Source organism: Pseudorasbora parva, chromosome 17 (assembly GCF_024679245.1).
Source record: "Pseudorasbora parva isolate DD20220531a chromosome 17, ASM2467924v1, whole genome shotgun sequence".
NCBI lineage: Eukaryota > Metazoa > Chordata > Actinopteri > Cypriniformes > Gobionidae > Pseudorasbora > Pseudorasbora parva.
The window spans coordinates 29,534,715-29,551,981 of record NC_090188.1 but is presented as its reverse complement, the minus strand read 5'-3'; the positions used below and the strand labels follow the sequence as shown (position 1 = coordinate 29,551,981).

Here is a 17,267-nt window from a genome sequence, read left to right as displayed (position 1 = left end):
ATAACTCACAATTCTGACTTTATAGCTCACAATTCTGACTTTATACCTCACAATTCTGACTTTATAGCTCACAATTCTGACTTTATAACTCACAATTCTGACTTTATAACTCACAATTCTGACTTTATAACTCACAATTCTGACTTTATAACTCACAATTCTGACTTTATATCTCACAATTCTGACTTTATATCTCACAATTCTGACTTTATAACTCACAATTCTGACTTTATATCTCACAATTCTGACTTTATACCTCACAATTCTGACTTTATACCTCACAATTCTGACTTTATATCTCACAATACTGACTTTATATCTCACAATACTGACTTTATATCACACAATTCTGACTTTATAACTCAAAATTCTGACTTTATAACTCACAATTCTGACTTTATAACTCACAATTCTGACTCACAATTCTGACTTTATATCACACAATTCTGACTTTAGATCTCACAATTCTGACTTTATATCTCACAATACTGACTTTATATCACACAATTCTGACTTTATAACTCAAAATTCTGACTTTATAACTCACAATTCTGACTTTATATCTCACAATTCTGACTTTATATCTCACAATTCTGACTTTATAACTCACAATTCTGACTTTATATCTCACAATTCTGACTTTATAACTCACAATTCTGACTTTATAACTCACAATTCTGACTTTATAGCTCACAATTCTGACTTTATACCTCACAATTCTGACTTTATATCACACAATTCTTACTTTATAACTCAAAATTCTGACTTTATAACTCACAATTCTGACTTTATACCTCACAATTCTGACTTTATATCTCACAATTCTGACTTTATATCTCACAATTCTGACTTTATAACTCACAATTCTGACTTTATAACTCACAATTCTGACTTTATATCTCACAATTCTGACTTTATAACTCACAATTCTGACTTTATACCTCACAATTCTGACTTTATAACTCACAATTCTGACTTTATAACTCACAATTCTGACTTTATAACTCACAATTCTGACTTTATAACTCACAATTCTGACTTTATAACTCACAATTCTGACTTTATATCTCACAATTCTGACTTTATATCTCACAATTCTGACTTTATATCTCACAATTCTGACTTTATATCTCACAATTCTGACTTTATATCAATTCTGACTTTATATCCCCTCAATTCTGACTTTATATCTCACAATTCTGACTTTATAACTCACAATTCTGACTTTATATCAATTCTGACTTTATATCAATTCTGACTTTATATCCCCTCAATTCTGACTTTATAACTCACAATTCTGACTTTATAACTCACAATTCTGACTTTATATCTCATAATTCTGACTTTATATCACACAATTCTGACTTTATATCTCATAATTCTGACTTTATATCACACAATTCTGACTTTATATCCCATAATTCTGACTTTATATCACACAATTCTGACTTTATATCACTCAATTCTGACTTTATATCACACAATTCTGACTTTATATCTCACAATTCTGACTTTATATCACTCATTTCTGACTATATATCTCACAATTCTGACTTTATATCTCACAATTCTGACTTTATATCTCACAATTCTGACTTTATATCTTACAATTCTGACTTTATATCACACAATTCTGACTTTATATCACACAATTCTGACTTTATATCTCACAATTCTGACTTTATATCTCACAATTCGGACAATTCAGACTTTTTAACTTACAATTCTGACTTTATATCAGACAATTCTTGATCTCACAAATCTGACTTTATTACTCGCAACAGGCTTTGAGAAACTGGGTTGAGGTAAAATAATTCACTAAAAAGAATCAATTCAAAGGAAAAACTATTTTTTCACGGATAACTTTTATCACATGAACACACCTAGGATTTAGGCCAATTAAGAGTTTTAGTGAATGACTTAAATTTCAGTATGTTTTCCCCACAACGCTATTTTAAGTACATTGAATATAGTGCATTGACTATTTGTATGATGCTTTGTGTCCTTTTTGAAGCTTCACAGGTTCAGTCCCCATTGACTAAAAAAAATGATTAGTTCACAAAAGTTTGTTTCTGTCCACAAAAGAAAGAAATTCATACAGGTTTAGAACAACATGAGGGTGTGTAAATTAATTATTCCTTTAAAGGTTCTACCCTGCCTGAAATGTGATGTCAGAGGTTAAAAAGATGAGATATCTCATTCGCACTGAGCTTGTATACGCTAGCGAATATACATAATGACTTCTAAGAAGAAATGCAGAGTTATGATATGAATGTCATTCGAAATCAGCAGCTGTTTCCCCACGTTGTTTGAGAAAGTCTCTCGGGGCTAATTAAAATTGCACCTCAAAATATGCACAATCATGGCAGAGAGAGCTGATAGAGTTATGCATTTGTGTTCCGTAATTGTTTGCTTGCACAAGCCAATTTTGATTTCGTGCAAAGAGTAAACACGTTAACGAACAAATTTATTAATGAACATGCGTCCACATAAATAATCATGCAAACAGATTAGAGACTAAACTCAACAGCAAATTTATTTGAATTTATCATGAATAGGCATGAAATCCACATTATGTGAGCCCAATAAGAGCGGCTCTTATTTTTGATAGCAAATATGAAGCCTGTTTATATGGCTGAGCGTTTCAGGGTAGAGACCCCTCCCTTTTTATAAGCCGCCTATAATAATACCACAGGGCTAAAATCCATTCCAGTGGCTCAAATTACACTCAAGGGGGCAGACTCGGGTGGCCCTTCATTCAATGAAAATTTAATTTGGTAAATACGATTTCTCTGTGTTCTTATCGGTCACAGCACAGAGAGGCCTGGCTCATATTGCTTCTGAAGCACCATGTAATTTTCATATTTGAAGATGATTAAGATTAAATAGAAGCCATTTTCAATTTGCAGCATGGACCAGACTGGACTAAATAAGTAAATAATGAAATGACTGGAATTATACAGATATTACATAATTATTGAGAAAGATCAAAACAAAACAACCCAAATTAACACAATAAGCATGATAAAGGGACAAGTTCACCCCGAAATGAAAATTCTATCATCATGTTGTTCCAACCCACACTTACTTTCTTCTGCGGAGCACAAAAAAAAAAAAAAAAAAAAAAAATATTTGAAGTGCATACAATTAAAGCCAGTGTGATTTGGACCCCGTTTACTTCCATTATATGGGCAAAAACAGTTAAAAGTCAATAGGCTTATTTTCCATGTCCATTTTCCATGTTTTTGAATCCATTCAGCCGATCACTGTATCTGGCGGTAGCACTTTTAGCATAGCTTAGCATACATCATGCATCTGTGCTCAAAAAAATGAACAAAGGCTTTCAATATTTTTCCTATTTAAAACTTGACTCTTCTATAGTTATATTGTGTGCTAAGACTAACGAAAAATGAAAAGTTGCAATTTTTTTAGCCCGTTATAGCTAGGAACTATTTTCTCATTCCTGCGTAGGAACTTTGCGGCCGTGATATTACACAGCACCTGAAAATAGGCAAACTTCCGTCAACATTACCAGCGTGACGATCTGCTTGCACAGAGAGCATGCCTTGTAACCATATAGACATTTGTGAGAGACAATTCAGAAGATATTCTTTGATGCAGATCCCGAACCGTATCCATTTGAACCGGAATAACAGTTACACTGAAGACGAGCTTTTGAAATGTGAAAGAGAAAGTGCGGCTGAACAGACTGGGGCAGAAGGGACGAGGAGAGCATATTCAAACTGGTGAGTCAGAGAAGAGTCCAAGTTCAAGGAAAAATGGTCCAACATGGATTCGGTCTTCCGACCTTTTGATTTTGACTAACTTAATATTTGAATGAAATATGCTAAGACGGTGCTCCTTATTATGAAGACAGAGAGAGAGTGCACACGCTCTGCTCTTTCTCTCTGTCACTAAGTTAACACATGCCCTGTCATCTACATCACTCATAAATCACAAAAAAAAAAAAAAAAAAAAAAACGGTTTAAATATGGCTTTTACGTGACACAGTTTTTTTGGCGGCCGCCAAATATATACGCTCCGAAGCCTCGGCCCCGAAAGTGAAATCACTAACGTAGTGTTTTGTACCATAGATCAACTATACACTTTTAATCAAAACTATACACTACCTCACAAGAACTCTACAACAAAACTACTAATGTTATATACTGTATAATGGCCGTGCAAACCCCCACACTTAATAATTGCATTCACAGGTAACATAGCTAAAGACAACAGCAGTGCATTTCAATCTGGTTGTTCAAGCTAACAAAAAGAATAATAATAATATTATACTTACAGCCATGGGTGATGATACGCTTAGCCCTGTCTGGCCATATCCTTTAGACACCGTACCGTGGTAACATTGTCCATGTTTTCCAAATAGATACCTTGCCCCAAATGCTTTGCGCAAACAAGTTTCTTGTTTGAATCTACCGGTGTTTTGATATCTATGGTTCAGAGCAGTCAACCACTGATTCTTTTGTTAATTGATTTTCGTTGGTATTCTGTGAAACATGATGGTAGTATACACCTTCGACTCAATATCACAGCTGTGTATAACACAAAGAACCATGGCTATTCGCACAGTAAATCCACAACATAATTTGTCTGCTGCAACTCTGGAATATCTGCAAAGACACAAACCTAGTGCCGGTCGCATTGGATGTTACCTATCTGAGGACTACTTTCAGGCGCTGCATAATATCATTGCGCCGCTGAACCCATAGTACGACCGTAAAGTTCCATGATTACTATGCAGGAATCAGAAAATAGTTCCTATCTATAGCGCCATAAAATCTATATTTTTAATTTAACACAATGTAACTACAGAATAGTCAAGTTTAAAATAGGAAAAATATTATCTTTGAAAAAATAAAGTCTTTGGCCATTTTTGAGAATGATGCTAATGGTCTAATATGATTCAATGATGTATGTTAAGCTATGCAAAAAGTGCTACCGCCAGATACAGAGATTGGCTGAATGGATTCAAAAACGGTAAAACTCAACTGTTTAACTTTAAAGAAATGAGCCTATTTAAAAAAACAAAACAAAAAGGCGAGTGTTCCTTTAACTCTTTAGCGTTCCACAGAATAACAACAGTCATACAGGTTTGGAATGAAACACGGGCGAGTAAAGCATAACATTTTTAATTGGGTATTTATGCATGTTACATACAGTACTAATTAATGCTATTGTAAGTAGAACTTGTTAGTGCTGCAAGTATTTCTGTGTGACCAAACCTGATTCTCATTTCTAGAAAACATTCCTTCCATAGAACCTGTCAGCACACAGCCTGGCCAAAAGAAATACGTGCTTTATTAATTGCACACTGAGGAACAAAGGGGGAAAGGCTGCCAAATCCAAATGGACTCGGATGAAAAGCAAAGACGAGACTCAATATCTTTGAAGAGGGTCTCAGAGCTATAGTCACAAGAGCAAGTGACAATAGAGAATATTAGATTCTCAAAATCCACCGCACAACATTTATTCTAGACAAAGAGATGTCTCTTGGTACTGACAGAGAAGCTGCTTTGGCGGTATTAGTTTTGTGCAAAGACCTGAACCCCAAACATATTTGGTTAAATCCACATACCATGAATCCATAAACCATCAAAACTACGCCTTTGATAAAATAACTAAATATTAACTGTAGAAAATGTACTGCAAGTCCCCTATTAACTTCTGAATGACAAAAATTATAACAAACATTGCAGTTATGCACTAACTACAGTCCTCCAGAAAAAATAAAAAGCATTTCATATTTTTTTCTTTCTTATATCTCATATATCAAACACTACCATTCATAAGTTTGGGGTTGATAAGATTTTTACCTTTATTTGGTAAAAATGCTGTAAAAACAGTAATATTGTGGGGGAAAAAAACTACTTTCTATTTTTTATATTTATAATGCATAAATCTTTATAACGTGTTAAGGCTTTAGTTTAGTCATCATGGCTAGCTGAGGATGAAGATGAGGAGAGCTGAGGAGAAGCGCAACTAAAACAGCAGCATAACTTGATTTAACAAAACAAAAGAGTAGAATGCAACAAAGAGTAGTCCAAAAAAAAAATGAGTGAGCAACACAACAGTGCCTACAACACACAATCAATACCAGACCAGAGTTTACAGTACTGAAGGAATACATGTGAACAAAAGAGCAAATGAGGAACAGGTGTGAGTAATCAATGAAACATTGAGTAACCACGACAACAGAACAAAAACAGAAAGGAAACACAGGAAATGATTGGATAACTAAACCTAAAACTGAAATGACAACAAACTAAAGGTTCTTGAAATTGAAACACAACAGAATTGTGAAAACTTTGAGCAAAGTCTTACCTTAATTCTGACCCAAAATCTTTTGAATGGTAGTGTATGTGTAAGCAATAAATTACAGGAGGCTGTGCTGTACAGTGTATCTTATTACCACACAATACAAATATTAAAGCCAAACAACATGTATCAATGCAACTTTCATGAAGTAAATCATTAAAAGCATTCCTTCCGCTGAAGAAAAATAGTCCTTGACTGTGAAGAGCAAAATAAGTTACATTATTATGTAATTAGATGGCGGCAAAGACTGTCTTTATGAGTGAGTTGTCAGTAGTGAAGACTTTTATATTGAAAGGACCGAAATTTGTAAACGCGGAACAAGACGCAACTGACAAACGCTTTGACTAATGCTATCAGTGTCAGGACACAGGGAACACCTTATAAAACACCTTTTATTACAAACACAGGACTGGCTTGGAGGAAAATGCTGTATCTAAATGCAGGTAACAAACTCGCTCAATCGATCTCTCTCCCAAAATACATATAAATACAGTAAGCTTCAATGAACAATATGTGGGTGTTGTGTAGTGATACACAAAACCGTTGGGTGAATCAGAATCAAGGATTAAAACAAGGATAAAAAAAATGTAAACTATTTTATAAATAATACTACTTCAAAAAGCAAAGAAAAGTAGGAAATAAGGTTCACACTAACATAACGTATCCCCTCTTTCTGACTATAAAAATGTAATTTCCAACTATAAAAATGCCTTGGGGATTCGTCCATTTCATCACATTCTTTAGTGACACTGGAGCAACAGTATCTAAAAGGGCACTGGTGAAAATGACAATCTTACACTGCACTTCCGTTTCCTGAAGAAGCTAAAGGTCATGTCTTAGGTTGAGGTAAGAGAGACAGCATTCTCAGAATAACATCCGGATATGGATTCTTTCAGGCTAATTTAGAGTATTTATCAGAGTAATTGCAGTTTCAAGGTCAAAATCACTACAAAAAGCTGTTTGCAACCCAATTTACTTTTACAATTAGACATATTTCTAGCCTAGATGTCAGCCGAACTCAGCTTCGCCCACAACATTTGAGCTCGGCAGTTTGGTCTGGACTTGATCCATAGAGGAGTAATTATGCCGAACAGAAACTGTTCGGACCAATCAAATTGTCAGGACGGGCTTTAGATGATGATGGACAGATGATAAACAGTAAAGTAATCATCCACGTCATCAAAGGCGCTTGGTATTGAATTTGTTCAAATCCTAAACGGAGAATTTGTTTGTATGTGCATTCACCTTCACAATTTCTCTCAGAAATCATGATCATGTTGGTAAGTACTCTGTGTATCATTAAATTATTTTTTACACTGGCAAAGATCGTTTATTCCAGTGTGCGTGCAGACAGGGTTGCCAAGTTTTTACAACAAAACCCACCAACTACTAGCCCAAAACAATAGCTTCTTAGGGGGTTCTCTGGGGAAAAAAAAGGCATTTGGGGGGTAAATGTGTGTTATTTTGGCAAGGTAGCCTGCTAAAATTTGCATTCCTGGGTCTATATATCACATAATTTAGGTCGCTTCAACCGGCGGACATGGAAAACAACCCGCGGGAAAAAACACAGACTAGGCAACATAGTGCAGTTGAGTTCTGTTAAAGGGTTAGTTCACCCAAAAATGAAATTGATGTCATTAATGACTCACCCTAATGTCGTTCCACACCCATAAGACCTTCGGGATGATTCGGGTCGCCAATGTCACATGATTTCAGCAGTTTGACGCTTCAGAACTGCTGAAATTACGTGACATTGGCGACTCGAATCTTTGATCGATTCACTGATTCATTAACCGTTTGATTCTTTTTGGAGGCACATGGAGGAGAAGACAATGCTGAATAAAATCGTAGTTTTTGATATTTTTGGACCAAAATGTATTTTGGATGCTTCAAGAGACTCCAATCAACCAACTGATGTCACATATGGACTACTTTGATGATGTTTTTATTAGCTTTCTGGACATGGACAGTATAGTGTGCATTGACTGCTTTATGCTCTGGGACTAAAATATAAAATATCTTAAACTGTGTTCTGAAGATGAACGAAGGTCTTACGGGTGTGGAACGACATTAGGGTGAGTCATTAATGACATCAATTTCATTTTTGGGTGAACTAACCCTTTAACATTTGAAAACTAACGTTATGTGTCACTCTGATTGGTTGTAGGTCTTTCCAATTGAGGTCTTTCCGGATTCGGTTGAAACACGCCCCATAATTACAGCCCAATGGAGCAGTTTCAGACTCATATTCTGACTAGAATTGAGTATGAATACGTCAGTCTACTATATTTCTATGTGTAACAGGAAATTCAGTAAAGAAAAGTAATGAATATCATATAATCAGAATGTTTTTACTCTTTATACTTAATTTTCTATATATTTTAAACATTTGAATTGCCTCAGTGGTTGTATGGATTGCAATAAAGCTAAAAAATATTGAGGAATTTCAAAAAGGTCTTGCTTTTCCTTAGAAAGAAGTTATTACATTTTCATTCAAGATTTAAAAGACATTTTATTTACTTGAATTGTGCACAATAAGACCAATAGCAGGCATTAATAAAATAAATCGTGTCAGTTTTGATGTCTTGTTGACTTTAGAGTGAAACGATAAAAGGAGCCTGACAGCACTGCGAGTGTTCAAAATAGTGCTCTATCAAATGTATTCTCTGAGAATAACACGATCAAAACTCTATTACTGCTAATGTCAACCACTGTTTCACGTTGATAGCAGCGGAAACACGTTTCCATGGATACAATGCCCAATACTTCAACAAGCTATTTATTATTGTCCATGAAGTTATTGTATTAAAGGCTCATTTTCACAAATCAGAACACAATCTTGCACACATACTACTTACACACACACTGACTTCAAAAACTGACTTTCACTTACATAATAGAGCTGTCCCACAGTGCACAGAATGGATTCATTGTTCCCTGCAAGAGAACACACACACTGTGATTGGACAAGCAATATATTGATCAGACATATCACAGTACATTAAGGTAAATAGACATTTTCACTGCGATAGTCAGTATCTCAAAACCTAAGTCACGATATTTCATAGACAAATTAAAAAGGAAAGGAAAAAAGGAGAAGAAAGCTCCCATTGTCATCATCTGGGCCATATCTTGATGACACAACGAGGAGAGAAATAACTGGTGATGGCAAATTAATTATCGGACTAATTACTGCTATTTGTCTGTTGATTAATGAGCCTGAAACATATGTCAGAGGTATTGTAGAGCTCCCCTTTGATTGGCTGAAGTGATTTAAAGAGGAAAAGAATAACATATTTTCTTCCAATTTCAACCCTAATGCACCCTGATTTGTCTTATAGTTTCTGTTTAAAAGACCATATGTTTCATTACATTAATGTGTTTGCTTTTTACATCAATTACAAGGGAGGATTTGGATCAATTTGATAAGTGTTGCAGGATCATAGGTTACACACTGTACAGCAGGGGCGTGCAGTCCATGTAAGATGTGAGTGCTTTGCATACCCAAACCATGTGAGAGAATGACTTTGTGGACTTGCTAAATAACATTACCACTATGACTATAAATTCCTTGAAATTTGAGGCATAAAAATAAAGTTTACATAACAAAATGTTGGTAATACATATGTAACTGTCTGTCATTCATTGATTTGCCAAACGTCCCGCATTCTTATTGGTTTGCTGGCATATGGGGGATTCCATGCCAAATGTGCTGTTGCCAGATCTTGTATGTATGTATGTATGTATGTATGTATGTATGTATGTATGTATGTATGTATGTATATATATATATATATATATATATATATATATATATATATATATATATATATATATATATATATAGGGCTGTGCGATATTGAAGAAAAATGCGATATGCAATATCTTGTTAAATAATGCAATATTCGATATGCGATACGATATTGCAATTAGTGTGTAAAATCTATTTAAATTATATTTAAAAAATGTATTTAAAAACTGAGAAGTAAAGCATTTGTGTTTCACAGTCTTTCTGGGAAAAGAATGCATCGCTACAACTTCTGAAAGTAACCAGCAGTGTTTTAGCAAACGTTTATGTCACAAATCATTCACGTTTCGGTGTGAGTGTTTGTTAGTGTGTGTGTGTGTGTGCGTGCGTGTGTGTGTGTGTGTGTGTGTGTCAGCCAGCGTGAAACTGCAAGTTATTGTTTTTCACAAATTGTTATGTTTAATAACTCTTTTTAACATCAAGCAAGTCACATAAGTAACAGTCATGTGCCCAGTCTATTCTCTACGCTAAAGCATACACTTTTCACCATGTTGAAGTAGCCTATAAAAATCATTCAGATATTGCGTGCCGTTGCGATATGCATATTGCGATATGTACATTTGCAATAATTTTGAAATATTGCACAGAATAATTATTATATTATAATAATACTTATTACATTATACATATTATATTATAATAATACTTTATTATACTTATTGTCACATATTGTGTGGTAGCAGCACACGAAAGGAGATAACAATAAATCTTTATAAACTAATAAATAACCATAAACTAACGAGAACCGACCAGGAGTAACTTAGGCCCCGCACACACGGAGACGTGTTTAGACCTATAAGTAAAAATGTTGTAACATATCGCCATTTCGTCTAGACGGATCTGGCGTTTTGCTAGCCTGAAGCGGGTATTTTTTTAAACCTTGCGTTTGCGTTTTTTACATCGAACCCATATATTTTGTAAAACGATGATGTCATCACCTTGTGTGACCAAGCTCAATTTAGGATTGAACATTGGTCTGGGGAATCTGCTCTGTATTTTCAACTGCACAAAAGCTGTACGCAATTAGATAGTCCTTCATTCAAACAGACCACAAGAGGCGTGATCACCGGGCAACGACCCATCACTTCTCTATCTGTCATAAAGTTAAACCCACCAATAGCATGCCAGGTAGATAAGCCAGTCTGTGATTGGTTCCTGCAGAAGTGTAACAGCAGCAGTAGAAATGAATGTACAGGTTCCAAAGACTGAGTTGACAGGCAAAATCAAATCGGCGGCTGATCAGGCTGGGTTTACCCAGTCTAGTCATCATCCCTGTCTGAACCATCATCCATGTCTGAACCATCATCCATGTCTGAACCATCATCCATGTCTGAATCGGCAACCTCCCACAGTTCTTGAAGCCAATACGGAAGTGACTTAAACTGCAATTCATCAACTGGCAGCTAGAGAGAATCTCGTTGATCTTCTTACGTAAAAATGCCCGTAAAAAAGGGGAAAAAAAAGAGAACATAGGGAAAGCTCTGGCTTTTTTGGGCTTATTTTTATAGCATTTAGTTTAGTTATGGGTAGGATTAAGGGATGCAGAATATGGTATCCTAGTAATATGTAAGCTAATAAGCAACTAGTTAATAGTGAGAATTGGACCCTAGAATAAAGTGTTACTGAAATATCCAGACAGAAAAAAAAAAACTTAAAACGGGCCTATTTAAAGGCTTTCGATGACATCCATGAATGGGGAGTATTTGGGATATAATGCTTTAGATCCTTCCCTTTTAGAATTTTTTTTGACTGCATAATGGCATATTACATTCGTCTTTAAACCAACAGACAAATTAAACAGTAAAAAAGTAAAACTCTAGAAGGTTTTAGAATATATGTGACCTCCATGTCAGCGGCAATTAGCCTCCCTGGACTGTGTTTGTGAAGCATGTTGAGATCTGACTGGTGCTTACATTAGCTAGATGAGCTAACTCGATCTCCAGCTGGGCTTCTGTAACCCTGGGTTCTGGTCGGACAGTCACAGCAATCACTTTTGAGTTCACAGCAGTGTTATTCCTGTGGGTCAGATCACAAACACACACAACAGTCAGTTCAAGCTTGAACGAGAAACGCTCATTTCATTCATTCCATTATCATCAGCATTGATTTCGGTTTAAACTCTTCATTCTGCACATTTTAATGGAAAGAGCTCATTTAGCACAGAAGTATCTTTCCAGGTTGTTGGTAATTATTGGTGTTTCACTTCAAATGAGATATTTTCTGCTAGCAGAGGGGTAAATAAACACAATTTAATATCCAACTTTTAAAGATGGACAAAGTTACAGTATATTAAACACAACAAATTGAAATCTGTGTTTCTTTAGGTTTTTTGATTAACTCGATTAATGACTGCCTCTGGGTAAAATGATCAAATGCAGATGAAAAGCAGTCATTTGTCATCTCTAGATTCAGAAAATAACTTCAAGCACTTTTATGTACACTATCACTTTTTGATTTCATGATCAAAACCGATATTTGTTGGCTATGTATATATTTTAAGCATATTCAAGTGCTTTTATCATAAGCACAAGAGTACAAAATCTTTTTGATAAGCTTCAAAAGCGATCTCTCTTTCATTGCACGCTTCCCTCCTACTTTAACTAAACCAATTTTCCTTGTGTAACATTTGTCAACTTGAACTGTTTAGGCCATGATTTCATGGTCCATTTAAAAAGAAGCAAAGACAGAAAATGGATGCCCAACAAGAAGCTACTCGAGAATCTGCAGTGAGAGATGAATTTTTGAAAGCGACATCGACAAAGATGCCACATCTGAGACAGATCTTTGAGTTCTATACTTCTGACATTATTTTACAGTCTGCTGCACTCTTTGTTTTCGATTATCGTAGTCAGAAAGCACATGTATTGACCCGAGAGAGAAAAAGCTCAGTGGATAAAAAATGTCTCTGTGTTAGCGGATCATCCTAAAGGCAAAAATTAATCCTTTTGAAACGAATGTATAAATTAGATCAAATACATTATCCGTGCATGGTTAACCAGCCTCTTGGTTTAATTTAATCAAGCAGAAGTGGACTTGTATGGTGTCATGAATGTCCACACAGCCTGAAAGGCATGAAATAACACAAGACTCTTAAAGGAATAGTCCCTCCAAAATTATAATTCTGTCATTTTATGCACTCAACCATGACTTTCCCAACCCGTATAACTTTCTTTCTTTCATGGATCACAAAAGAATGTTTTAGATTTTTGTCTAAATTATGTTACAATATAATGAAAGTAAATGGTGGCCATGCCCCAAAAGGATAAAAAAGCATAATAATAGTATAGTAATACAAGCAATATTCATATAGTGGTCTATATGACTATATTTTGCATACCACACTACATTTTAAGTCTTTTAAAGCTATACAACTGACTAAAACTCAATAAAAAAATCAAATGTAAGTCATGGTCACCATTTACTTTCAGGAAAGGAACAGCTTGGACACTTTGGAATAAATGTCTCCTTTCATGCGAATAGACAGACTGTTATTTTATATTGTGAACTATCACTTCTAAATTACATTTCCTGTAACCGTCTGCATCTAAATCACTAAAAAGACGGACCCATGCATTTTAAGAGCACTGATGATTCTCATAGTATGATCGTAGTATTTTGTGACTAAATGTTCAACAATGTGAGCCGTCTTTACAAATCCCTTAGCTATGTTGCATTGCTCTTGTTTGTTTATTTTAACTCTTTTCTTCTGTTATCTTCCACCGTTTGTACTGATCTTCATCTCCCTACTGGCTTCAGTGAATCCAACCGAGCTCAAGAACAGAAGAATGGCTTTTTTCTCTGTTCTTCCATGAACTCTCTCCCTGTCAGTGGGAAATCCGTGGAGGAATCATGCTCAGGTTTACTGAAATGTGATTGACAGCTCAGAGCCACACCAGGAAAGGTCTGTTCTGTCCTGTACATGTCTCCGGAGGTTTGAGCAGAAGTCCTCAAATGGAACAGGAGGTTTTGATCTAGAGCTTCAAGACGGACTCCGAGGATAACCAAGAATTTTCATCCTGACATACAGTCTGGGAGAGAAAACACTATAGTCTGTTATACCTGCTTCTGTTTTAGGACTAGAGGAACATCAGATGGATTTTGAAGGAACAGCTTTCTTAAAACACCATTTTTTTTTGGGGGGGGGGGGGGGGGGGGGGGGGGGGGGGCATGTTTTGTGAAATATGAGGACACAAATGTGTAAAATGACATGGTATGACATAGGTATTACAAGGAGAGGGTGAAATATGAGAACATTACCCATGTCCCCACTTAAGGGCTTATAAATCATACAGAATGAGTTTTTTTAAGAAAGTAAAAATGCAGAATGTTTCCTGTGATGGGTAGGTTTAGGGGCAGGGGCAGTGTAAGGGGGATAGAAAATAGGCCTATGGAATGTCCCCATATGTCACAAAACTAAACGTGTGTGTGTGTGTGTGCGTGTGCTTGTTTGTGCGTGTGTGTGCATAGCATTTACAATGACTACAACAGGAATGCAAACCCAAGGACTGGAATAATGCAGCAATCACGTCATGTCAGAATTGCTGTGATTACGAGATCAAATCAGAGATTCTACTTTAAGCAGTTTATGTCATCCAACTCAGAAATGATTCGTTTCTATGGTAACAAAATGAACCCATCACGCAAAATACATCCCTACATTAATTTTAATATATAGTATACCATAATAGGGCTGATAAATAGGTTGCTACGTGACCAAACTTCTAACTAAATCATTAACTAGTCTGTTTTTTATGTTGAATAATGATATTGAACAATTTTATAGTTAACACGGTCATAAACTCCTTGTGAAACTTTCAAATGGGTTACTATAATAGATGTGACAATATCTATCAATTGACCAATGTTGAGTCACACACAAACTTCAACATTAGTCTACAAGCTTTCACAAACAACTTAGGAAGTAGGGGCATACACCTATGTCTCGTTTTTTACATGTTGTTACAAGCTGTTCGCACACTGGCAAAAAAGAAAAGAAAAAAAAGACGTAGCCCCTTTAAAGAAAAATCTATCATTGATACTGTGCAAGAAAATATCAGACTCACAAAGTAACATATTATGCTACAGGTCTTACAAATTTGCACACATTATTTTATTTCCTTTCCTTTAAAAAGCACTTAACAATCATGGAATTAATCCTGATTAGTTATTTTAATCAAGTCATTCTTCTGATTTACAGGTTTTAATCAATCAAAATCTTTAAAAGTAGGAGCTATTCTGTCCCATAAACTAATTTTACTAAGAATATGCTTTTTTTGTTTGTTTTCTAGAAAGACTTCAGATAATAGGAGGATTAATGTACAGTTGGATCAAAGTGGTGTAGATAGCAGGGACGTGCAGAGAGTTCTTCAGGGGCAGGGGCTCAAATATGTAAAAAATAAAATAAAAAAACAAATATATATAGTTCTGCTTATTATTTATATATATATATATATATATATATATATATATATATATATATATATATATATATATATATATATATATATATATATATATATATATATATATATATATATATATATATATATATATAAATTAATGTAGCCTCATCAAGCCTGCATTTATTTAATCAAAAATAGAAAAAGTAGTAGCCTAATATTGTGAAATATTATTACATGATGTTCTTTTGAACTTTTTTTTCCACACAATCTTAAAATGGAGTATCACAGCAGGTTATACAAAATATTAAGCAGCACAACTGTTTCCAAGATTGACATTAAATCAACATTTTAGAATGATTTCTGAAGGATCATGTGACACTGAAGACTGGAGTAATGATGATAAATTCAGCTTTGATCACAGGAATAAATTACATTTTAAAGTATATTAAAATAGAAAACTATTATTTTAATAATACTTCACAATATTGCTGTTTGTGATCAAATAAATGGAGGCTTAATGAGCATAAGAGACTTTGATTTATACAATTTTCAACCGATTTGTTTCAACTTGTTTTGTCAGATCATAGTGTAACGTTATTATACATGACAAACTGGCATATTATGTAATATTTTAAAATATATAATAGAGATTTTTGATTAAATCAACACATTAGTTTTGATTATTGTTGAAAAAAAATTTTTGGTTTATTTATTTTCGCCGTAAAGCCACGGACACGACAACTATATATGGCCCGAGAGCCGTTTCCTAAGGAAAATCAGCCAGAAAAACGCACACAACCCATAGCAACGCCATAAACCTCATGGCAACGCCTCAGACAGTGACCGACTGATAAGAAAAAACAAATCTGACTTTTGAGCCCGTTCGTTACTATAGTACACATTTTCATTTTATTGTAAGTCAAATTTATTTTGTTTTATTAGCCACAAATATTATCATTGATATTTGTCTGAGAAGGGCACTTTTGATTTATTTTGAAAAAGGGCAGGGGCTCGAGCACCTAAAGCTCCCCCCTCTGCACGTGCCTGGTAGATAGGCAAGCCATATAATGCCAGAATAAATGATAATAATGGCTGAATACAAACAAAAGAATAATTAAGATTAAATCTCATTCACGACAGGTGTGAGGTTTGTCGCGTAAGAATAATAAAACAAGAACGGAGCAGTTCACCTCACCAGACATTAGACAATAGACTGCGAATGGATGTCTACAGGGCAATTAAATATGTTGTTAGCATCTTATCAGCCTTCTCTAAAAACTCACATGACATAATCTATGAATTTTATGAAACATTTTCTAAGACTTAGATAACCACCTTGAAATTAAACTGAAGCTTGAGAAGACGTGTGACTTCAGCTTCATTCTTTTTCTAAATTTCAACAACACAAATAGTTTATAACACTTATATATTTTGTATTTTTGCATTTAAAATGTATATTCTTAATATTCTTTTATTTCAGTTTTATGTTTGAGCTTGTATATTTCCATATACATAACGGTCTGAGTAATTCTGAGTCTTGAACTGTAAATATCAAATGCTGGCCCTCTAAATATATGCTGCTTATTATTCAAAATTACTTATGAGCAGCAACCTTTTTATTTTGGGTAGGTCAAATACTGTATGCTCCACTTGCCCGGAGCCCTAGGGTACACGCGCCCCAAGTTGGGAATTTCTCCTCTATAATATCCCTATCATATCTT

The 17,267-nt window shown here is 34.8% G+C and overlaps 1 protein-coding gene across 4 annotated transcripts in view; it reads right to left on the bottom strand.

Annotated features, from left to right (window-relative positions):
- Positions 1-17,267, bottom strand: part of adgrb3 (adhesion G protein-coupled receptor B3) — a 238,882-nt gene that overhangs the window by 55,191 nt on the left and 166,424 nt on the right. For all 4 annotated transcript variants that reach the window (XM_067422099.1, XM_067422100.1, XM_067422102.1 and 1 more), the window contains 2 exons: positions 12,058-12,160; positions 9,230-9,273 (listed from right to left, as the gene is read on the bottom strand). In XM_067422099.1, coding sequence (XP_067278200.1) covers positions 9,230-9,273; positions 12,058-12,160 — 147 coding nt within the window. The remainder of the gene's footprint in view (positions 1-9,229; positions 9,274-12,057; positions 12,161-17,267) is intronic.